This window comes from Mustela nigripes, chromosome 13 (genome assembly GCF_022355385.1).
Source record: "Mustela nigripes isolate SB6536 chromosome 13, MUSNIG.SB6536, whole genome shotgun sequence".
Classification (NCBI taxonomy): domain Eukaryota; kingdom Metazoa; phylum Chordata; class Mammalia; order Carnivora; family Mustelidae; genus Mustela; species Mustela nigripes.
The window spans coordinates 125,990,800-126,014,708 of NC_081569.1; the positions used below are offsets into that span (position 1 = coordinate 125,990,800).

The 23,909-nt window shown below is 40.0% G+C and overlaps 1 protein-coding gene across 35 annotated transcripts in view; it reads right to left on the bottom strand.

Annotated features, from left to right (window-relative positions):
• Positions 1–7,336: 7,336 nt before the first annotated feature.
• The window catches only part of NRXN3 (neurexin 3), a 1,559,048-nt gene continuing 1,542,475 nt past the window's right edge, over positions 7,337–23,909 (bottom strand). For 15 of the 35 annotated variants that reach the window (XM_059373609.1, XM_059373605.1, XM_059373608.1 and 12 more), the window contains one exon: positions 7,337–8,818. In XM_059373609.1, coding sequence (XP_059229592.1) covers positions 7,893–8,818 — 926 coding nt within the window. In that variant the 3' untranslated portion in view covers positions 7,337–7,892. Of the gene's footprint in view, positions 8,819–16,018; positions 16,695–23,909 lie in introns of all 35 variants that reach the window. The other 20 variants (XM_059373628.1, XM_059373627.1, XM_059373629.1 and 17 more) reach the window with 3 other exon arrangements.

The window sequence follows — 23,909 nt, forward strand, 5'->3', positions numbered from 1 at the left end:
CTTGAAAAATATTCCTTCATGGGAAGATGGGCATAGATAAAACAAGAACAGCAAAATATTAATACTGCTTGAAGTCAGATGACAGATAAATGGGGGTTTATTATGCCATTCTTGATCACAATAAAAAGCCAAATTAAAAACAAAACCAAAATAATGCATATCAGTAAAGGAAAACAAGATTTCCTGAAGGTGTCTTGGCTTCCCAGTGTTTGACCAGCTGCCACAGGAAAGCTGAGAGCTAGAAACGCAGGAGAGGCGTGGTGGTCTCAGGCAGTGAGCTGGTGAGGGCGTGATCCAAGCTGGAGCCTGGAAGCAGACAATGCCTGGCCGCGAAGGGAAAGCTTTGCTAACAGGCAGGCAACTGCATTTTGTACTTTCTTGGAAAATGAAAGACTTAGGGAAATACAGGGTGGTTGCCTGATTTCTCTGTTTTTAATGCCCTTTTTGGTGCTGGATAGCCATGTAGGTAGTCGCTAATTTTGATCCTGCTTGAGTCAGATAACAAGGCCAAACTGTAATAATGACTGGCATTTATTAAGGTTTACTATGTGACAGGCATAAGTGAAGTATTTTATATGAATTTATTCGATCTTTCCTGACAAACTTATAAGATAGGTAATTATAATTTTCTTTCATAGGTGTGAAGGGTGAGTCTTAGGTAGACCAAATAATTTATCTGAAGTTATTGAACCAGAAAAACAAGCCATGGGGTTCTGACTAGAGAACTCATGGACCTAATAGCCACTGCAAAAGTTCACAGCCTCTTGAAGCTCACACTATTCACTTAATATACGTCCAAACCTAAGCCTGGGTTCCCTATAGCTATTCCTGTCTCCTGTGACAGTCCTCGCACTTGAAAAATATTCCTTCATGGGAAGATGGGCATAGATAAAACAAGAACAGCAAAATATTAATACTGCTTGAAGTCAGATGACAGATAAATGGGGGTTCTCACACTTCTCAGTCCTCGCACTTAGTCCCGTGATTCTCTCCTGCTCTGTGGTTTAGACTTTCCTAGATTTATCTGCACTTTGACCTTGCCTATCCAAGTACTCCAAGGCTAGAGTTGTTTCTGGGTTCCTTTACTCCTCTGAGCTCTTGAAATTTTCACCTTGCAAATACCTGTACCGTACACATCTGTGATGGACTGAACTGTGTCCCCCCAAATTTGCATGTTGAAGCCAACTCCTCTTCCCCCGCCATATGACTGTATTTAGAGAAACACTCTTTAGGAGGTAAAGTTAAATGAGATCCTTAAGGTAGGATCCTGATCCAACAGGACTGTGGCTTATAGGAAGAGGAAGATCTCTTTCTCCCCCGCCCCCTCACACACAGCACATACATAGACTAAAAGACAGATTTAGAATGCTGCTGTCTACAAGCCAAGAAAACCCTCCTAAGAAAACAAACCCTACCAGATCTTGATCTGGGACTCCTGGTCTCCAGAACTGTGAGAGAGAAATTTCTGTTGGGTAAGCTGCCCAGTTTATAATACTTTGTTGTGGCAACCTGAGTAGGGTACATGCAGCAGCCTATGATCTTCTGTCTTAGCTTCCACTCCAAATGCTTCTGGAAAAAAAAAAAGAAGTATAAAATGGCTTGCTTCTCTAGAGAAAGCATTACATAATTGAAAGAACTCTAAATTTGGAAACACAAGTTTAGACTTCAAGGCAGGACATAAAAAGGAAATGTTGCAAAAATATAAAGTATGACTTTTAATACCAGAGAATGACAACTGACCTCTGACTGATGCTTTTATTGGCTGTCTTCCTAACAGGATCATCAGCAGACTTCTGCCATGTGCTCAGAGTCTCCCTGACTTTGACCTTCTCTTCAACCTTGAGGCTGACTGTACCTGTCTCTACTTCGGTCACCTCCACTGCAGTATGTCAGTTTTGTTTATCCCACTCTCTCCTTTGTTGTTGTATCAAAAGGATACTCTTCCCTTGCTTCGTTCAGAGTAATGTGTCTATATGCAAACTTGAGCTCTCGAATCATCCTTTAGGTTCTCTGCGAATGCATCGGTTATTACCTTTCTCTTCAAACATGCTTGTGGCCTCTGTACTCAATAGCTGGCCCTTGACCTTGGGAACCTCTCGACATCCTCTCATTATTCTTGCCTTTCATTAACAAAATTTCAAAAAACTTGCATCAGACTGACCTTAATACACTTTATCCACGATCTGGGATCCATCCAAATTATGCAGTGATCCTGCTTACTTCCACTTCAGTGCTTTGCTTGAAATGGCATGTAGCTCTGATCTCTGCTTATCAAGTTTTCAAGTTTTACCTAAGATATCACCTCCTCTCTGAAGCCCTCCCGTAAGTAATTTCTTCTGAACCCCCAAAGAACATAGTTTGTACTTTTCTGACACCTAATTTTGTTGGTGTCAGAAAAGTTGCTGTAGTATCATTTGTATTCTATTAGTATGTTGTATATTCCTTAAATCTCTTGATGTAAGATATAGAAACCATTTAGTCAATGTCCAATAAGTACATTAATAATAAAACCAATTTCAAGCAGAATTATCAAAATTTTAATTTAACTGGGACAAGTGCAGGGCTTGGATATCTTTGGAGAGAGCTCAAACATCATCTTTTTTTTTTTTTTTTTAAGATTTTACTTATTTATTTGACAGAGATCACAAGAGAGGCAGGCAGAAAGAGAGAGAGAGGAGGAGGAAGCAGGCTCCCGGCCCAGCAGAGAACCCGATGCAGGACTCGATCCCAGGACCCTGAGATCATGACCTGAGCCGAAGGGAGAGGCTTAACCCACTGTGCCACCTAGGCACCCTCAAACTTCATCTTGAATAGGGTGAGGAGAACTTTAGCCTGTGGGGGTCTACACCAGACTAAAGGTTTGTGTCCATTGTCTGCCTTCATTGAAACAAAGTAACAACAGCCAATAGTAGATTGGCTGGCGCAGAAGTGTTCAGTAAGTGTTGGTTGAATTATCAGAAGAGTAAATGTTTAAAGTGGTTCTTGGATTATGTACTGAATAGTGGCATTTAGAAAGTGTATGATGGGAAACCCAATACAGAGTTTTGAAAGCGTGTCTAAGGCAATGATGATGCTGTAATTTGGAAGGGATTGAAGACTGTCCTTTGAGGTATGAACAGACTACTGTTTGAATCTTTCTTATGCACCTGATACCGAAGGGGAGTTGATTGAAGTAATGGGTTTTATAGGGTTATGCATATATCTGGTGGAATATGCAAGAAGAGCTCAAAGAATCAATATGATTTCAGCTGTAGGAGAATAAAAACAATTTTGACTTAAGTGACAGAGTGAAGTGATCGCTCTTGGGCTCTCCAATATATACCCTTTCTAAACTTTTAGAAGGAATTTTTTTGTTTGTTTGTTTGTTTGTTTTGGACAATACCCAATGATTAGAAAGGCACAATTAGCCATCACTGTTTGAGGGCTATGGGCCAGGCACTGTGTTTATAAGCGGGCACTTATATTCACATCAGCTCATTTAGTTAATAGAATAGCACTAAGGGGAGGACAGTATCAGTCTAATTTCACAGATGAAGCTGGGGTTACTGCACACCTTACTCCAAGTTTCACAGCTAGTAAAGAATAGGCCAAGAATTCAGATCCAAGAATCTGAACTAAGCTTTTCAGATTCCAAAGCCTATGGCCAGAGTTAAACACATTGAAAAGGGATAGTGTAGTCTCAACATTTCCTCATAGAACAACAAAGAAAAAGTATTTCTGGTGATGAACTTTAACCAATGTATCTGAACAAATGATACTTAGATTTTGATGAATCTACCACATTAACCATTATTTGGAAACTTCTCTGGTAAGTTTTCTCTAATCTAGACTCCCTTTATATACCCCAACTCCTGGCCACTTGATTAAAATGTGCTGTCAGACAGATGGGCACTACCATATTTCAATGCCACATACTTACTAGTTGCAGTCATGCTTACAATCAAATATATGACTAGGAAAAGACTGGTTTTGTCTATTACAACTAGTCTTGACTTGCTAACATTGTTTGACAACATGTTACTAAATCTTTTTATTAATGTGGAACTTAGTGCAAGATTTCTAATTCTAGAAGGCAGCTCTTGTATACAGAATAGCAAAGGACTTGAAATAAAGGAGCATAACTTTTTTGAGCCCCCTACTCTGTATCAGTCACAATTAAAACATTTTATTTCACTTTTCCCCCAAACTATCTTGCAAGGCAAGGTCATTGAGGTGACCTTTTTTTCAGATGAGGAAGCCAAATTTTGGAGGGACTGTGGAATTTGCCCATACATGGTGAGAGTCTAGCAGGGTTCCAGCCCAATCCTGTTGGGTCTCAGTACCTCTCCCGGTTCCACGAAACCCCTCTGATGTCTATCTCAGCAAGGTCTCACTTAGAACATGGTTAGGAGTGTATTTGCCAAATTGTCATTAAGCTCTTTGTGTCTTTATCTTTAAGATAAGGAAAGAACTACCACTCAGGGACTAAACACACTACGCAGATCCAAATCGTTTAACACAGTACCTGGCACAATATGGAGATTGATGAATGTTGCTTTTGTTTACATAAATTATCTGAGACAGGCAGGAAAAAGGAACTTTGCATAATTTGACATCATTGAGCCTTTTCCCCCTATGCCCGTGAGATTCAAGAGCGCAACCATTCCACTAATGAAATCCGAAGGAACAGGGTTAACTAAATTTGCTTTTCTCTTTGAAAACTGGTAACCCATGTATGGGTAGAGTACACTGATTCAGTTAACTGACATGTCAGGATCATGGTGAAAAATGTGGAGTCTCATGACGGATTATCCCCTTGGCAAAGTAAATGGGTGTAGGGAACTGGTAAGTCAAGGACACCTGAGATATGAGAAAGGTGCCAGCTGTAGTGAATATTTGCAGAATTTTATAATCCAAAAATCTAGAAAGAAGCTGTAAAGATGTAAGCATTCATTTATATTTTGTCTTTCGACTTAATAATTAAAAAAAATAAATATGTCAATATGCCAGGAAACCTGGAGAGAAGGCATCTAAAGCTTTCCAGGGCTTAAGACATTATATAAGCAAGGTTCTGCCAAACCGTTAGAAGTTCGTGGACTTGTAGCATATACGTATACTTTTTTTTAAAATGTCTGGTAACTTATAGTATCCAATAATACTTCCCAGAATACAATGTTCTGTCATCTTACCTGTTCAGAAGTGTTCTCCAGCTTACCCTATCATAGCAATCTAAATAATAATGCCTCAGTTGACAGACAACGGTTGTGTAGTCCATAAATATGCCACTTCTAATAAATATATAGAAGGAATTAGTAACTGGTTAGAATATTTTACTTTGCATGGTCCTAGCTTACTTTTAATGAGATATGACATGTTTAGCTCTAGTGTAAGATCTCTTACCAAATGTTTAGAAAATAAAAATGCATCATCATACAAGGTTTGGGGAAGAACATTTTATTGCTAAGCATATCCTTGAACGAAAATGCAAATATGAAATAAAAGAGAAAGGAAAAAGAAAAAGCAGTAACTTCACAACATCATAAAATAAATTCCTTAAGAGTCTGCTCATAAAACAACAGGAATATGATAGAAGCTCACATACAGAATGCACATGTTCCCATAAAATTGTCCAAATAGAAACTTACACTGAAAGGAATAGAACAAATGTATTTTTACTCAAAAAAAATTTAAGAAAGAAAGCAGGAAATCAGTTCACAAGACCTCAAGACTCCAAAAACAGCAATCTTTTACAGACATCGAGATATAATCAACTTCATATAGGTTGGGCCATTTAAGTTATCTAAAGTCGTGCTTTGATATCTCTTTATAATCCTGTCTTTTTTAATGACAACAAAAAAATCCGAAACTCATAACATTGAAATATCAGATAATGAGGAACACCTCTTTCCATATACATCCGTCAAGGCTACCATCGTTTTGATTGCGCTTTTTGCCCCATGTCTTTAAGATATTTCTTGAAATCAAGTATTCATGCAACTTACAAAGACCAGCAAGAGTAGATTTCTAAATCTAAACAGCTGATTGGTTTTCATCTGTACAAAAGAAATTGTATATAACCGACCCTCCAGAAAACATACTTCATTTCTGTGTGCATGTTTGTCTTGTTTTGTCTCTTGCTTTTGGGATTAGCTTTGGCCACACAACCAGTTTGTTTTTCTGTACATTGTTTCCTCTTTTCAAAAAGAAAGACAGACAACTGGAATATAAACCAAACAGAACCGAAACAAACCCATAGAAAAGAACAGACGGTTCTTAAAGCGGTTATGTACATAGGTGGCTAAGGAATTTATACCAGCAAAAATGTAGTAAAATATGTAAACAAAATCTGAGAAGATTGTTTATTCTCTTTGACACAGTTAACTGTGACAAAACTAAAACTCACACTTTCTTCACATTTTAAGGTTTACTTTTTTGTTGTTTTGTTATTTTCTTTTAAAACAACAGTCTCATTCCACTTCAAGACTTGAACAGTTTTCCTGTTTCAGTCATCCCATCAAACATACCATGATAAATATATCTGTATATATATTTATTTATATATATATTATACTATTAAATTCCTTTTTGTGTGTGTGTCACAGCAGCTTTATTCATTTATTATTTATTTATTTGTTTTTTAGAAAAGATGGGTGAAGGGAGACGTGAGTGAATGGAAGGACAGAGTTATCTGGAAGTGTCGGGCTACAAAATTAAACCACTATGAAAAACATCGTGTTGGGGGCGGGGGATGTCATTTGCACTCTGTCACCACGTTTGGCTTGTGTGACCTTTTGTGGATCCATCACACGTTGAACTCCCCTACTGTCTGTTTTGATTCTTTAACAGACTTTTAGTATTGTCTTGTCTTTTATTATGTGCATGCATTTCAGTCAGTCACATATCCAGCCCACCCCCTCTTCCCCTTCCCTGGGAAAGGCTCTGTTTTGTGGGGCTCTCTCCTTTACCACGATTTGGCTGGGCTAATGAACAGGAACAATATTGTTAAGTAAAGCCAGTAGCTCTGATAAAACCAGCCCTAAACCCATCTGGTCAGGGTTTGGGTGGCAAAATCTGAAATTAGATCCTGAGGGACCAGCTTTACAAATCAATGCCATCATCCATCATGTGATTTTGCTATGTGTTCAGCAAAGCATCATATAGGAAACAAACAACAGATTCTAGAAATACCACAACCTGATATGTAGAGTGAACACCATGGTAGCTTTTGAGTTCATATGGCAATAGTCTCTCTTACTTTCATTTTCTGAGTTTTTTTGTTTTGTTTTTTCTTCTTATGTCCAGTCATTCTCAAAAAATAAACAAAAACCCAAAAGCCATTTTTTTTTCCCCTCAGATCTTGAAAAGTTACACGTACACTGGCCAAAACCAGATAAGGGTGGGTTTTTTTGTTTGTTTTTGTTTTTAATTTTTTTCATTTTTTTGTTTTTGTTTTTTACATAATTAAACCAAAAGAAAAGAAAAAACATCGTTACAGTCAAGCTTCACAAACATCATTACAGACTCACTTGGAGTTATGGAACAAGTAAGCCATGAAAGTCTTCTACCTTGGGTGAAAAGTCCTCAAGAGAAGGAAGCTTCCAAGTCCGCGAAAGTGGGGGAGCCACCGGCTTGCTCCAGGGCGCAGAGTGTGTGCTTTATGATACAGCAGGGCAGAGAGAATGTTCTGTCTCCGAGCGATGACTGAATCAAAGCAGCCATGGCTGAATTTTATAGGTAGGTACATCTTTGTGTGCGTCCTTTTAAAAATGGTTTTCCCCACCGTAGTCATGGTACACCCCATCTCATAGTAATCACAGTTCTGACATCTGTGAAATTCATTTTCCAAGTCTTTATAGATGTATATAGAAATAATTCTGTGTCATGAATTCACGTGACTGTGAGCGGTGTCATTTTTACACGTAATACTCCTTGTCCTTGTTTTTCTGTTTCTTGTGGCCGCTCTTCGAGCTCTGCTGCTTCTCCTTGATGAGCGTGCCGTTGCTCTGGGCCGAGTTGCTGATGTAGTTCCGCGTCTCGTCCACTTGATAGGACCCCTCGTCCCTGTTCCTGTACTTGTACATGGCATACAGGAGGATCAAGATGCAGAGGGCAGCAGCAGCCACAATGCCGACGACCATCCCTGTTGTACTGCTCGACTCCCGGATCACCTCTGAGGCCCCCGGAACCCGTCTGACTCCCGGCTCCGTGGGGTTTGCTGTGGGCACATTACGGAACATGGGGGAAGTAATTAGTGGGCTCTTCAGTTTGGTGCTGTCTAGCTCATAGGCAGTGGGCAACGGAGGCAAGACTATATCAGGCTGGGGTTTGAGATCACGGTTATTCATTTTGCCAGCTGGCAATTTGGGCACCATCCCAGACGAGGAGGAAGCTGTGAAGCGGATCAGCTCAGGGGACAAAGATGTGGTAGTAGTCCTACTAGTTTCGGAGACTTTGTTAGGTCTAAAGTCCTTGGATTCCCACTTGGGCGCATGTGCTTTGTAGCCACCTTCGAAGATTGAAGTGGAAAGACTCTTATCTGTTACCAAGGAGAAGGTGGTGTAAAAATCTTCATCATCAGTAGGGGGCAGGTTAGAGTCAAAGGTTTCCCCTGAGCCATACCCAGATATCACCAAGCCATCATCATCACAACCATCGCTGCCTTGGTCCGACAAGCAAGGTAACCCCGCCTCAGAGGTCATGGACAGGGAATCTTTGGTGGTCTCAATAATGGTGAGGAGGGGGCGGAAGGTAGGGGGGAGTGTAATGGAAGGTGCACGAGTAGCAATAGGAGGGGTAGCTAAAGGGTCTTCTACAAGAAGAGGGACAACTAATTCACCTCCTGGGATTGAAAAGAAAAAGAAAAAAACAATTAGTATATTTGTAGATAGACACAATTCCTCGTCATTCTCAGTGACTGTATTTCATAGGCTAGGCATCAGAAATTACGACAGAATGACCTGGATCCGCACGTGGATCCTTTCTTGTTGTAGCCTGATCATTCTAAACTGGCTTATAGCCCATTATATGCCTCTTGCCACCAAAATCTGAAATCCTTAGGTGTTAAAGATACTCTCAAGTAATTATTTATCTAGAGTTCAAGTACTCTGTTTCCAGGATCTGCTCACGAGATAATGACGTTCCATGTTCCTGTCGGCGAGAACTGACTGGCTATCAGAATTGTGGGTGTGCGTGCGTTCATGCATGTGGTTAACCCGGGAGCCCTAGCATTTCTTTATTATTTTCTTGGGTTTCTACTTACTTGCTCCCATGAGGATGAGCGTGATGCATTTCTCCATGTCCCAGAGATCAAGATCCGTGAATAAAAAAGACCGTCTTTAGTACTTTAAGCTAATTTTATTAGCATTTATCAATTTCAGTCTTCATTTATTTTATGCTAAGGGAGGGGAACCTAGGAGAGGTTGAAATGTTCATCTAACAAACCCTTTTGGACTACGCTTTTCCAAAAATTCCCCATTAAATGACAACTCACCTGGCACTGATCTCATATTATGTTCAGGCATTGCTTTGATGCTCTATGCGATAGACGCTGAGCTGGATACTATTTTTAAAAATACCCAGACTAGATATCCATGCCTTGTGGAAAACTTAGATTCAGAAATGTAGAGATAGCCAAGGAAGGTTTTAAAATGGGCAATTCTTGGGGCACCTGGGTGTCTCAGTTAAGCGTCTGGCTTCTGCTCGGGTTATGATCTCAGGGTCCTCAGATCAAGCCCCTTTTGGGGCTCCGTGCTCAGCTCAGCAGGGAGTCTGCTTCCTTCTCCCTCTTCTTCTGTCCCTCCTTGTTCTCTCTCTCAAATAAATAAATAGAATCTTAAAAAAAATAAAATCAGCAATTTTTATCTAGAGTGGGAAAAATAAATTGGTTTACCCACAGACCCGAGTTATCACACTTATAAACATGTGGACTAGGCCAGGAAGGAAAGTTCAAAGTGGTTCAGTAAATCATAGTGTTGCGAATCATGGGTACCACAAATATTCTGTGGTGGGTGTTACTCACCTAATTGTAGGGCCACGTTTATTACTCATATACGTAAGCAAGATAATCGAGGTCTCTTTACAGGGTTATTTTTCAAACAGAGAAAGAATCTTCGGAAGTCACAGTTATCTCCTCATTGAATTTATTCCAAAAATGTATTCTAGCTGTTTTAAAGAAAAATCCTCTAGCGGGGATGGCATGATGTTTCCCAGTCCCAGTCCATCAGACAGGTGAGTCGCTAACAGGATATGATTTCCGAGCTGGGTCATTAAGCACTCAGCCAGGTGTGATGCTCTTGTGTGTTCCACAGTAACTGCCCTGACGGGATGGTTGGTGTTTGAACATCTATTGTCAGATAGATGTTCAGCTCTTGCTGAAGTGCCCCTTATCGGTGACAAAGTCAGACTTGTGTCTCACAACTGCAAAGTTCTAGGTAGACCAGCCTTTGAGCTTACATGGTCTTTCCAGGTTCTTCCTACAAAAACTGACTCACAAATGAAAACTCTCCTGCTTAGCTTTCCATACTTTACATCTTTTTTTTTTTTTAAGATTTATTTATTTAGTTATTTGACAGAGATTACAAGTAGGCAGAGAGGCAGGCAGAGAGAGAGAGGAAGGGAAGCAGGCTCCCCACTGAGCAGAGAGCCTGACGTGGGGCTCGAACCCAGAACCCCAGGACCATGACCCGAGCCGAAGGCAGAGGCTTAACCCACTGAGCCACCCAGGTGCCCCAATACTTTATATCTTTAAAAATGTTTCCTGTGCCTCAGTTGGAACTGCTGCGTCTAACCGGCCCCGATTGCAGCTGTGCTAAGAGAAGGGTGTCCCAGGAGGAAGGCTGTAGCATACCTTCAGAGCACCTGAGAAGAGCCATTTGTTCCCATGTCAGATGCTTTATTCCAGAATCAGCCAGGAACATTGTGTTATGCAGAGAGAAATGGAGTTGGGGAGGGTGGCAGTAATGGACATAATGTATGTGTATCTTTGGAAGGCAAGCGGTCATCTCTGTCCTACCTGGTAATGTTACCATATGTAGGGAAATAGCACACAAACTTGAGAATTTCAAGATGGTATTTTGGGCTATGTGCTAACCCTAAGCTGCTTTCTTCTAGGGCTTAAGAGTTTCAAGCTACTGAGTGAAATGATCTTCGCAAATCTGTCAAAGCTTCAGACTTGCTTTACTGGATCACTGTTTTGTTTTGTTTTGTTTTGTTTTACATTGTGAACATATATAATTCATATATCTTGCAGCATATTTAATGAATAATATAAAACTTTTGCTAGTTTTTATAAATGGAATTTGGAGCACAGTTCCCTAAACGGAAGCCAGTCCTAAAACTAACCCTGAGTTTACTTTTCACCTTATTCTTCTGGGGACGGGGCGGGGAAAGGGTGTGTGGCAAGTGTTAATATTTAAGGTGACCCATGGAAAAAGGCAGTGTTTAAGGACAAGAAGGGCGATGAGAAGAGAAGGCCTATGATGTGTGTTTGAAGGTTCCCTAGAGATTACTCAGGGATGATTTCACTTTCCTTCAGAGAACAAGACAGGACTTTTTTCTTTTCTTTTTTTTTTTTAACCCATCTCACCTAGAATAAAAGTTTAGCTTGTGTGTTCTTTTCTGGCACAAATACTGAGAGTCCTCTGTTCCTTAGGACAATGATAAAAACCTGCCCCATGTCTATTAAGCAGAGGAGGAGCTGAGATAAAGGACAAGGCATATCATTCTGCAAAAAGTCAAAAGCCTGGTACAAAACACTTAAATATCAAGGCAAATCGTTAAGTAGGGTGCTGGTGTCCTTTAAGTGAGATTAAGATTACCGCCTTCATAATTACACAGTGGCATTCTTTTGCAATTTTAGTGTACCATCTGGGACACCCAACTGGTGTCTTACATTTGCCTCCTTTCCCCCCTCTTCTTCCAATCCTAGCTGAAGCTTCTGCAGTGTCTTTGTTGTCAGAAGTCTACAAAATCCACAAACTGTTCAATCTGCAGCTGAATTGCCCCCCATTTCCTTTGCTATTCACTTCCCAATTCAATGCCCTTTTAACCTCTCTTGGATTAAAAGAAAAGGAGGAGAAACCATCATTTTCATAATGAAGTAGAGAGACGTAAAGCTCACCAGTTCATAAAAGCTTCTGAAAGGTTGGTGAGCCCTTAAGTGACATGGTAAGACCTTTACTTTAAAGCTAAAATGATGGGCACACCGCTATTTCAGAGTTTAAATAAAAGGACCTGTCTAAATTACTAAGATTCAGGTTTTTGTTTTTTGTTTTTTTTTGCCATTTTTGTTAATAATCCTGGCAGCAGTGATGAGAAAAAAAATAATAAATGAACTCCCTTGCCAAGGAAGAGTGAGCCCCAGTTCTGGTGGTAGGTTCATCAGTGAAAAGGGAGAAAAGCGTTCATAGTCTACTCCCTTTCCTGGCGTCTTAAGATACTAAAGAAAGTCTTTAGCTTAAAGGGAAGACAGCTGGGCCATGTGAATTGTTACAAAGGGGAATTATAGTGAAAATGAGATGGAAAATTCTAGAGATGTATAAATGCACAAGGTTCCTGGGACAAGTGTGTGAGTTGGTATGTATAATCAATTTTTATATCAAATTCCATCTTTAAGATTTAGGATGATTATAGTGTCCTGGGGAGTTCCAAGGGCACACATCCTTTGATATGAGGAGATGAAGGATACATTGCTCCCATGATTAGATCCTTAAGAGAAGTAACTTGGGTTATAGAGAGCTATTTAAGATTTCATGTTTATTTGTTTTAATCTAGAATGATTCCCTCGGAAATGCTGGAACAGCGGATGATATGTTGTTTTCAGTGCCCAAAGACTATGGAGTCAGGGATCTACCAGATGTCTATGCTTATAAAAGTATTCATTGAAGCAACAACCCTAAAATCATAGGGGGTTACAGGCAGAAACCCTTCACTGCAGGCCATCCACACCCTAATTTCCTATTCCATTCCCTGAATTTTTCTTTGGCTTGGAATAAGAACTATCTCTATTCCTTAACGTTAGCATTTTAAATCAGGAACATATACCCTTTTTGACAGGGTTGTGCTTTTCTTTAAACTAGAGAGATCACTAGGGATATAAAAGGTCTATTTTAGCCCTGAAGGCTGCCCTGCTTTTTTGCTTTATGAGTGTATTTATAGATATATAATTCATGTGTCTAGGGCTGATACCCAGCAAAAGGGGCTCTCTGCCATCGAAAAAGACAGTGTATTAAAAATTTAATAGAACTTTTCTGAACTGTGAGAATGTTGCAGGTGATGGTGAATGCAGTGGGTCATCTGAAAAAAAAAAAAAAACAGGAGCAGCACAAAATTTCAATGTGGCTCCAACCTTTGCCTCTCTGGAGATATTTGAGTCTAAGAAGTCACAAAAATACCAAACCAATGACACCAAAGAGCCAGACTGAGAGAGGACACCATGCTCCAGTTCCTTGAATTTCTTTCATGTCTATTTAGGTTCCTTTCTTTACCTCTTATTTGCATTTTTCTAGTTCTCTGCTGAGAAATTCACCTAATACGGAAAAATCATGCCTCCCCCCGCTAAATTAGTTGGTGAATGATATTCACCTCGTTATTTGGTGCCAAAGCAGCGTGTTCATGTAGCATAAAAATCTCCTGAAGCTTGCAGTCCCCGTCCACCTTCAGAAAAAATAGCCGCAGACAAACATGGCAAAGACCCGGGGAGCAGACTCCAGAGAAACTCAAGGGTCTCAAAGGGGCTTTTTTAATAAGATGAGAATCTCTAAGTAGGACGTTTTCCCCCCTAGTTTATCTGAAATGGATTTGATTCTGAAAGGCTATGGATTCTATTTTTCAACATATGCCCACGTGAGATGAGAAGCCCCTGGATATCATTCTGTGTTGTAAAATAAGGAATGTTAGGTGGAGTTTTTCATTGACCTATTGAGTGAGAGATTTGCCACTGGAGTCCCTCCTACTCAGGCTGGCCTCCCAGCTCCCTAGCTTTACTAGCTATGAATTTCGTGAGAGTTCTTAAACTCTCTGAAGAATGGCAATGACAACTTAGTCTCTCTCAAACCACCAGTGTGAAGAAGAAGAATGCATGCTAATGTTAATTTTAATGCATATTAAGTATTTAGCACAGAACCCATTGTTATTCCAAAATGCTATTACCAGTATTATTTCTACTAACATTTTGGACCTGTAGATACTGCATCCTTCTGACTTTTTTTCTTTTTTTTAACGTAGTAGACTCTGGCTAAGGTGCGAGTATAGAAATATAGGTTCTACATTATTGAAGCTATTTTATTTATTTATTTATTTATTTTAATTTCTTTTCAGTGAGGCTATTTCAAATGCAGACTTGGAAGACTGATTTATAAGAATTCTAAGAGCCTGTGTTTAAAAAAAAAAAAAAAAAAGATTACCCTTTTATTAAGTTGACCTATGGATAGCATCCACAACAAAAATAAATTCTATTAAACAAGATAACATCCCATTTAGGGAGTTCTTGGTTTTAAACCCAAATTATCTTCCAGCACATGAAACATAAAAGTCATATGAACTAAGAGAAAGCCCGTTCACGAAAGCTGCTGGGTTGGAAATGTATCTGTTAACCACTGTGTAGTCTATTTCTATAATAGTTTCTGATAACACAATACCTGAAATTAAAGTGAAACAAGTAACCTCTTTATTTAAAAATTGTATAGCACTTCTTACTGATCCTGTGTTCCCAAAGCCCATAAGGCAACATTAACCCAAATACCTTTAAGGTCGGGATATGCTCAGCGCTAAGGTCCCACAAAGTGGCAGTACCTACCGACCTGAAAAGTTTCCTAAACTAAAACTTTAGATGTGATAATCATCATGTTTCTTCTTGGCAGAATCCTTTTAAAGTTTACCTGATTAAATCCAGGCGAGAAATAGCAACTATTAATGAAAAGGGGAAAGGGAAGGGGAGGCATAGAGAGATTGGGACAAAGGGAGGGAGTGTGGGAGGAGGAGGAAGAGGGAGAAAGGCTGAGAGACTGGGAGATAGGCAGGGTCGAGGTCAGAGAGGGAGGGTCAGGGAGAGAGTCGGGAGGGAGAAGGAGAGAGAGAGGTAAAAGGAGGGGAGGTGCAGGGAAGGAAGGAGAAGAAGGGAGAGGGAAGATGAAGGAGAGAGGGAATGAGGGAATGAGGGAGAGGTAGGAATGGAGGCAGGGGAGGAGGGAGAGGCAGGGGAGCGAGCAGGAGGGAAAGAAAGAGGCAGGTAGAGAGTTGGGGGGGGGGGGGGAATTGTGTCCCTTCTGTGTGTATGTGTGTGCTTTCACCAGTACTGAGTCCTGTACAGTGGAAGGCATCATCAGAGGACAACACTCTAAACAGAGGGGATCCTCCATGCCTTCATTCTCGATAGAACTGATTCCGTAGTCTGCGGTGCTGGTGGTGGCATAATCCTGGATAACCAAACTACCATAGTCACTTGAGAGTATCTTAATTTCCCTTTGCTGAAGGAAAACGCAATAAAGGACTGATTTCCCTAAATGTTTTCTGAGGAGTTAAATGAGGATGTGTTACCACCGATAATACTTGGAGTTAACGCACTTTCTTGTAGGGGGTCCGGGCCTCCCATAAGCTGTTAGCAGTTCACTATCCCGCTGTAAAGCCTACAGTTACTTTCAAGGCTTTAAGGTTGGTTCAGGCAAAGAGGCGAGGCTTCCTTGAAGAACAACTCACCCACCCCCTTCTACCAAAAGTAGAGTTCACATTGATCGTTAGAAGCAATTCAGCACAGAGCATAACAGTGAAAATTAAGCAGAGGGACACAAATGAAATAAAATATTTAGTACTGTCTTCAAATCATATATAGAAAATAAAACCAACATCAGGGCCAAAGGAAGATAGAGGAAAAGAGAGCAGATAACATTGGCCAGGCATTCACAGTATAATGACAGGGGAAAAAAAAAAAAAAGTAAAAGCAAATAAAAAATAGAGGCTGTTTTTGGAAAACAAAGAAAGAAACCATTTCCATAAAATAACTTAAGTGATAAAAGCATACCGTATTAATTTATAGTCAACTTACATCAACAAATTGCCCGCATGTTTTTTGGCATGAAAGAAAAATTTACAAAAGAAAGTTGTGTAAGAATGCTCTTGGACAAATAGAATTGCCACATTCTTGTAACTTGCTTTTTTGTCGTCACTTCTTAAAAAACTTTTGAGCAAAATGTCTAATTTTTCAAATCTAATAATTTACAACAGAGGATGATACAGGGAGGCAACAACACATACATCCACACCACATAACATGAAAAGAAAAAAAAAATCTGCACTTCAACAAAGTTTTACTTTGAGGGGCTTGGGAGGTCATTGATTCTGAATTTGAAATAATTCCAATTGCGAGGATTTAAAAATTAATTAAAAAACCTGTTTACTTTTTTATAATTTGCCTTTCAAAAAAAATCTATGAATCTGGAGGGTTTTGAATGAACTTCTGCACTGATAGAGGTTCTCAGATATATATTTAATTTTTATTTTTGTCTTTTTGACAAGTTTTAGATTTCCTTAAGGGGATGGATGACAGCACATAAATTTGAACAATGCTGAAGAAAGGGGGGTATGGAAGGTGGCGAGAGGGGAGGGTCGTATTTATGAGTGTACTACACAAGAGATGATGATGATGGGGGTGAATGTGTAAGTGAGTCGCCATGTCCATGTAAGGGCGGCACGGAGTGATCTAGCTGCATTAGAGCTTCTGGCTGTAAGGAAGGGATGGGCAATATACAAAAACAAATGAGCCTACACATGCCCATCTACAGAAATAAAGAACAGAACTCTAACACAATCTCACACACCCTAAGCTGCAACTTCTTCAACATGCAATTACTCCAAAAATCATTACAGTGTCATTCAATTAGAGTTTCAAATAATAAAAACAGTTACACTTCTTTCCTACTCAAAGTAGCCAAAATACATAAAATAATACTAATAATCATGATCAAAAGATTAAAAGCAAAAACAAGGAGACTAGATTTATGCATTCAAGTTGAACAACTTCACCAGCAGCCACACAGCCCCATCTAGAGTCACTTAGGGAAGGGGGTTAGAGACTTGCAGAGGTGATGGAAAGGCAAGCCTGTATAGGGGAGCCCACTTGCTGGGTTTCTAATCACTACCCTAGAGAACAAGGGTGCTGTCTGAATGACGTCATCCGTCTTCCCCCCGCCACCCCAGAGAGAAGGCGCTAATTCCAAAGATGTGGATGTGGAGATTCTGCCGCTGAAGTTGTTCCACATTTAAAGAGGGAGTGGGAAAAAATTGCAAAAAACAATTCATAACTTTTTTCTCATAATTTTGGATAAAACCAAATCTAAAGTTAAAGATCTAGCAATTCAAAGAAAAAAACATTGATATATATACATAGATAGAGATAATACAAAAAGCACTTAATTCCCAAAGAAAAAAGGGAGAAAAGAACAAAAAAATTTTTTTAAAGAAAAAAGTATTGCACACACTTTCAGAGATGAACAACCAGATGCACACGCTGAGGAGGCACAGACAGAGCAATTAGGGGACACTTTTTTTTTTTTTTTTTTCTTTTCTGGCTTATTGATTCCCCTTTTGGTGATAGCCAAAATTAAAACCAAATTTTGCATTTTCTTTAAAAAGAAATTTTGCATTTTCTTAATTTTTTTTTTTTTTTTGGTTTTGCTTCTTTAAAAAAAATAAAAAGGGCGTGCAGTCTGGATGTACGTCATAAGTAGACATTTGAAAGAGAAGAAAGTGGCTAAGACTGACAAATGGGTAATCTATTCTTTAACTGTAGGAATGGTAATCAAATTAATACATGCTTAAAGTAAGTTGCATTTAGGGAAAGTAGAAAACAGAACACAAGCTAGGGTTGGGGAGAGGTCAGCAAGACAAAACTGATTTGGGGGTGGGGGGAAGGTACGGGACTTAGTCTCATGCCTTTCCAGTAGGGGCAAAGGGCATCCTATGGCTTTCTGCCAATTGCAACAAGGAAAAGAGGTGCACACGTGTATGTATGTATGTTGTGGCCTGAAGTAAAGCCTGTAGTGGCAGGAACTGAGGTAAAAATACATATGAATTTGTGGTTCTGCTCTAAAAAACTTAATCCCACATTCATTCATAGACTTGGCATATTTTGTTAGTCATAGAGCAGTTATAACTGCATTGTTGCCTATGAGTTTTCTGGGGTTTTGCTGAATTGACAGGGTAGCATATGTGACAATAAGGTGTTCATAGAATGAGCCTGATAAATAGCAGATAGAGCAATAGAGATCTCTATTAGTAACAGGGGCAAACCCCCTCTCCACTCCAAACACAGAGCATGGTTTACTCCAGGTCCACTGGGGGGGGGGGGCTAGACCAGTCTTCTAGAGATCATGTGGGAAACAAATGTTCCATCCAATCTATATAGAGAAAAATGGAAAAGAGAGAGGGAGAGGAGAGGAGGAGAGTGAGTGGCTAGGGGAGAAGGGGGAGTGTGTGTGTGTGTGTGTTTAGAAATGGCCTCAGCCTCTACTGGAAGAAATCTTGAGAGTTATAGTCAATATTACATCCCTGTGGGAACATTAATGTCCAACCAAGGACTCGGAAACCCAGGCAGGCAAACCACAAAGGTAAGACACTTGAGAGCACCTGGTTCTGACACAATCCTAGTCACTCCTAGGAACTTTTCTGGGTGACTCTGACAAAAAGGAATAAATTGTGAGGATGAGTCAGACTTTGGCCCCCTCTGGGACGCCCCTTTTATTATTTTATTTTAAAATAATTAGAGTAACGTGTCCCCCATGGGTCCGTCCGTACCAAGATTTTTAGTCTCTGGTTTAATAATGTTTATCATTATTGTAGGAACTTCACAAAGAGCAGCTGGGAGGTTTTAGAAGGAGGGAAAAAAAATCCCATTCATACTGGAAAAGAAAAACCCTTGTTGCCACTGATTTTTTACAAAATAATTATACTTTTAACATTGAATTTTATGGTATGAGAAGATCCTAAAAATACTCAAATGGCCTCATAAGGCATCAAATGATTTCTGCAGAACAAAATTTTGATAATACTCAAATGGGCTTTTTTTTTTCCCATAGGCAATTTTTTAAAGTAGGAAACATAAGTGGCCGAAGTATGAGATTTAAAGAATAAGATGGTTCCAATATATACATAGTCCTGTCTTATAAGAGGTGTTAAGAGGGTGTTTTGAGGAGACCCATCAATTTGGGTGTCCTAGTTTTTTACTGAGTAATTTACCTATTTCAAAATAGCCTGTTTTAAAATTCACGCAAGTCTGACATATCACTTACATTCCGGAAATCACTGGTTGAAACAATCAAACATAGCAAAATTTAGGGTTGTCACTTTGCAAATAAAATAAATATTTTTTTAAACCCATGGAAGCCATAGTTTCACTGAAGCCAACACAAACTCTAGTGCATAGACACTTTCATAATATGTCAGCCATAGTTACCTACACAAGCTTGTTTGATTTCTAATGTAAGGTACAAAGTAGTATTGCTAGTAGTTCAAAATCATGTCCCAGCTTTATTTTCATCTTTCATCAGCTGTGGTAGGTTTTATCCTCAGTAACTACATAGTTCTGTTACCTATGTCTCTACTTTCTGGGTGTGCAGAACGATTTACAGTTATGCCTGCCATTGAGAACAAATAATACAATAATTTGACCTGAAATAGTATATTTTGATGCAACCTTTTTTTTTTCTTTTAATCCCACTGTGTCCAAATAACCCTGTCTAAATGTAAAGCCAGACTTTTAAAACCATCAAATGCAGTAAGATGCAATTCCACTGGTCAGAATTCACCTCAAGGAGTGCGCTTCTTTCAAAGACAAGTTTCTAAACTGCTTGGAGTTGTGCTTGACACCCTCCAAAGACACTGATGTAACTCAAGCTGTAGACCTGCCTCTTTGGGGGAGAGGGTCCTACCTGCGAATGGACATTGTTTTCTGTGTGTACAGGTGAGGCCCGAGAAGACGACCTGAATGAACTACTTTGTATAAAAGCAAACATTTTAAATTTCTGAGGGAAAATAGTGGAGAGAAACAGGAAGAGGCGGCAACCCTCATGGGAGTCTGGTTGCAATTCCAGGAAAAGAGTTAAACCATTCCAAGTAGGGTGGGTAAGAGAAAAGTCTGGAGAACAAATACCTACTGAGGATTTTCAAGGTTTTTGTTAGATCTATGAGGTAGATTTCCTCTCTGTCCCTCCTACGGCAGATACAAAAACATTTCACTGGTTGCTATTCTATGTGTCCATGGGAAGAAGGGAGGGATTCTTTCAGGATGATCAATGGCTCAGTTCTGAATCACAGTTTGGCCAAGAATAAAAATGGAGGCTCTAAAATGGATATAGCATCCAGGACTATGGGAAAGGCTGTCATCTGTATACAAAATGATCCCTGCATGTACTTTTGACTTCTCACAAGCTCTTCCTCAGACTTAAGGAATGCTCACAGAAGGGGTGAAGAAACCTGCTTCACTGAAATACAGTATTGGTTTCTAAATAAAAAGTTTAACATTTTTTTAAAATGGTGAACAAAAATGCCCCAAGTAAAAAACTCATATACTGTCCATTCCCGAACTCAGTTTCTATACATCATTAGAGTAGATAGGGAGAGACAGAAAAATTAAGAGATGGGGAGAGAGAGAATTTAAGCTTCCAAGATGGACAACAGAGTCCAGGACACCATCAAGCCCAATGTTCAGAACTGTATTTCTGTATTAATGATCTGCTTGCCCAGTTTTGAGTAACTTTTCATACTTAAGTGGATGAGAATGGATATAACATTACATTACAGTGGGTAGCATTACATTTTAAAACTAGTAAGATAGAACATTTATTGTGGAAGGACCTTAATGACTTCTTTCCCTTTCACATAATCTTCTACTTGAGCCTTAATTTAGTCCCCACGATCTCCATTCTTGTTTGTGAACCCGCTGTGCCCTGCAGAGATTTCTGCTGATTCCCGACACTCCGTTGCACTCCATTTGCTTTCTTCTTAGCCTCAACTTGACTCTAAGGACTTTAGTGCACACATGGAATCTTTATCTTTATTTGCCTACCAACTAGAATACTAATAACCAATCAAACATTTCTGGACTAAACTAATGAATGAGTAAATCAGTTAATATGTTTAATTGTAATTTTTACCCCCCCCCCGACCCCTACCAACTAGGCTATAGCTTCCATAAAGGCATTAAAATCATGCACCACCACCATGGCTTGCCTTGCGCCTAGAATATGGGATAGAGCATATAGGATAGAGATGTTAGGGTCAGGAAACCTAAGGTCCAGGGTTGGATATAGTGCCCACTATACTGGCGTCTTAAGAAACTGAATAAGTCAGTTAACCTCCCTGAGTCAGTGTCCTCATCTGTAATAATGGAGATTATGATGTCTGCTCAATTAACCGACCTCACAGGATAGGTTTAGAGGACTAGTGAGAATTTGAATGTGAAAGTGTTTATAAATTCTAAAGGGCTTTCTAGATGTTACTGTTGTTTTCAAAGCCGACACCATAGCATCTGCTATAAAATTAGGGTTTCATATTCCAACAGAGGAGGCTGAGTCCCAGACAGCTGAGGTCAGTGCTACTCCAAGTGTGATCCTTGGAGTCTGCTTCAGCATCAAACAAAGAGCCTCAATCCAAAACCCTAACCCAAATACCTATTATTAGGCTTCTTCTGAAGCCCTGTCCCTAACCCTCCAATAAGGCTAGTAAGTTCCTAAAGCTTGCTTAGTTCATCTTTTAACAGTGAATTTTTATTATTTCTGTATGTAATTTCACAATTACTTTATTTCACCCTTCATGTGGGTTTGAGCTGTACTCTGAAGAGCTCTTATTTTGAATCACTTCCATAACGACCTATTTATTTAGTGGCAGGTGGACGGACCTGGAGGTGAGTTCTTGTCCTCTAGCAAACCACGTGACTTGAGTCAAGTCACTTGCTCTTCACTCTAACCCCTTGGAAACACACATCTCAATAGATATCAGAACTGTGCATTAAGACGAGGACAGGAGGGAACTGAGGGTCCAGGTAATATTTTGGCTCCTTCCTCCCAGAAGTGTTAATACAGAAAGATACCCAAAAGGAAAACTCTATTAAGAAATTTCCAGGAACTACTATTGTTTTCATGTTCACCAGGTATTAGTGCAAGTAAGCCTTTCTTCCCTTAGGATATTGAAAGTTCCCTGATTCACAAGCTGAATCTGTACGCTTATTTTGTGTGTTTTAATCTGTCTAGCATAGAGCAGGACACACCATAGGTCTTCAGTGCATATGTGCTGAATTAAACTACAAAAATAGAACAGCTTACAACACTTCGAGCTCTGTGTTGTGAAGTGGGTGGGATTCAAAAAAGCTCTCCTTGCTGGTGCTAGTTTCTTTAATCAGGAGGGAATATATTCATGAAACAATGAGAAAGAGCAGTACAAAGAGGGCTCAAAGCCATGAATTTAGCAACTGCTCCCTGGCTCTTCACCTTGCCTCCAGATAGACTTTCAGAGATAACATCAACAATAGCTCACTATTTGCAAATGATTATGCCTTTGTAATACTATTAAAATCCAAAACGGTAATATAAAATACTTATTTTATGTCAACATGAAAGTCACCTGTGTGCCAGTCAGAAAAATGGAAGCTCTGTCTGAAATACTTTGTTCCGGTAGTTGGAAGAGCCTGAGATCCTTCCTTTCTTCCTCCTCTCTCTCTCTGCCTCTCCCTCCAGGCTGGCCCCTGCCTTAATATTTTGAGTGATCCCATCTAGCCTCTTGGCTACACATCCTACCATCTATAGGACGATGATTTCCAGTTCACCACCCACTCAGAATTCTAGTTCCCCATCTCCACTGCCCAATCAACATTTCAACTTTGATACCTAAGAGGCGTCTCAAATCCAAAGGTTGGAACAGAACTTCGGATTTCATTTGCCTCCTAAACTTGTATCTCCCCTAGGATTTCCCATCTTTTTAGTCTGACTCATATGTACAAACCCGTAACTAGTCATCTACTTGGGCCCCTACCCCAACTCACCTCCACATATCCAGTGTACCAGCAAGTTTCACTGACTCTACTCTGGCAACAAATTCCTCACATGCCTACTTTTCCCAATGCCATTATCCAGGTCCTCGCATAAACCACCTTGATTCCTTGCTTGAACTCTGTAGTAACCTCCCAACCTACCTTCCTGCCTTCACTATTCACTTCCTAAAACCCATTCTCCATCATGAGCCGAAATGCTCTTTCAAAAGAATATGACATAGGGATGCCTGGTAGCTCGGTTGGTTAAGCGACTGCCTTCAGCTCAGGTCATGATCCTGGAGTCCTGGGATCGTGTCCCATATCGGGCTGCCAGCTCGGCAGGGAGTCTGCTTCTCCCTCTGACCCTCCCACTTCTCATTTAAAAAAAAAAAAAAATGTATACAATATAAATCAGATCAAGTTGGTTTCTTGCTTAAGATCTTTAAAGGTTTCCCCGGGGGAGCCTGGGTGGCTCAGTGGGTTAAAGCCTCTGCCTTCGGCTCAGGTCATGATCCCAGGTTCCTGGGATTGAGCCCTGAATCGGGCTCTCTGCTCAGCAGGAAGCCTACTTCCTCCTCTCTCTCTCTCTCTCTCTCTCTGTCTGCCTCTCTGCCTACTTGTGATCTCTGTCAAATAAATTTAAAAAATGAAATCATTAAAAAAATTAAAAAAAGGTTTCCCCAAACCCAAACTCTGTACCCTGACCCTCAGTTAAAGTGCCCTGTGATCAGCTGGCCGCCTGTCACCACTCCCATCTCATGTACTGATCTCTCACAGCAACTCTGTCCCAGGATGTCTCCGCCTCTGGCTATGCTTCTCTAGCTTTTCCTGCAGGAACACTTTTCCTTGCTCTTTGCCTCCACTGATTTGGGTCTCTCCTCTAATTTTATTCTTCAGAGAGGCCTCTAAAAGCAGC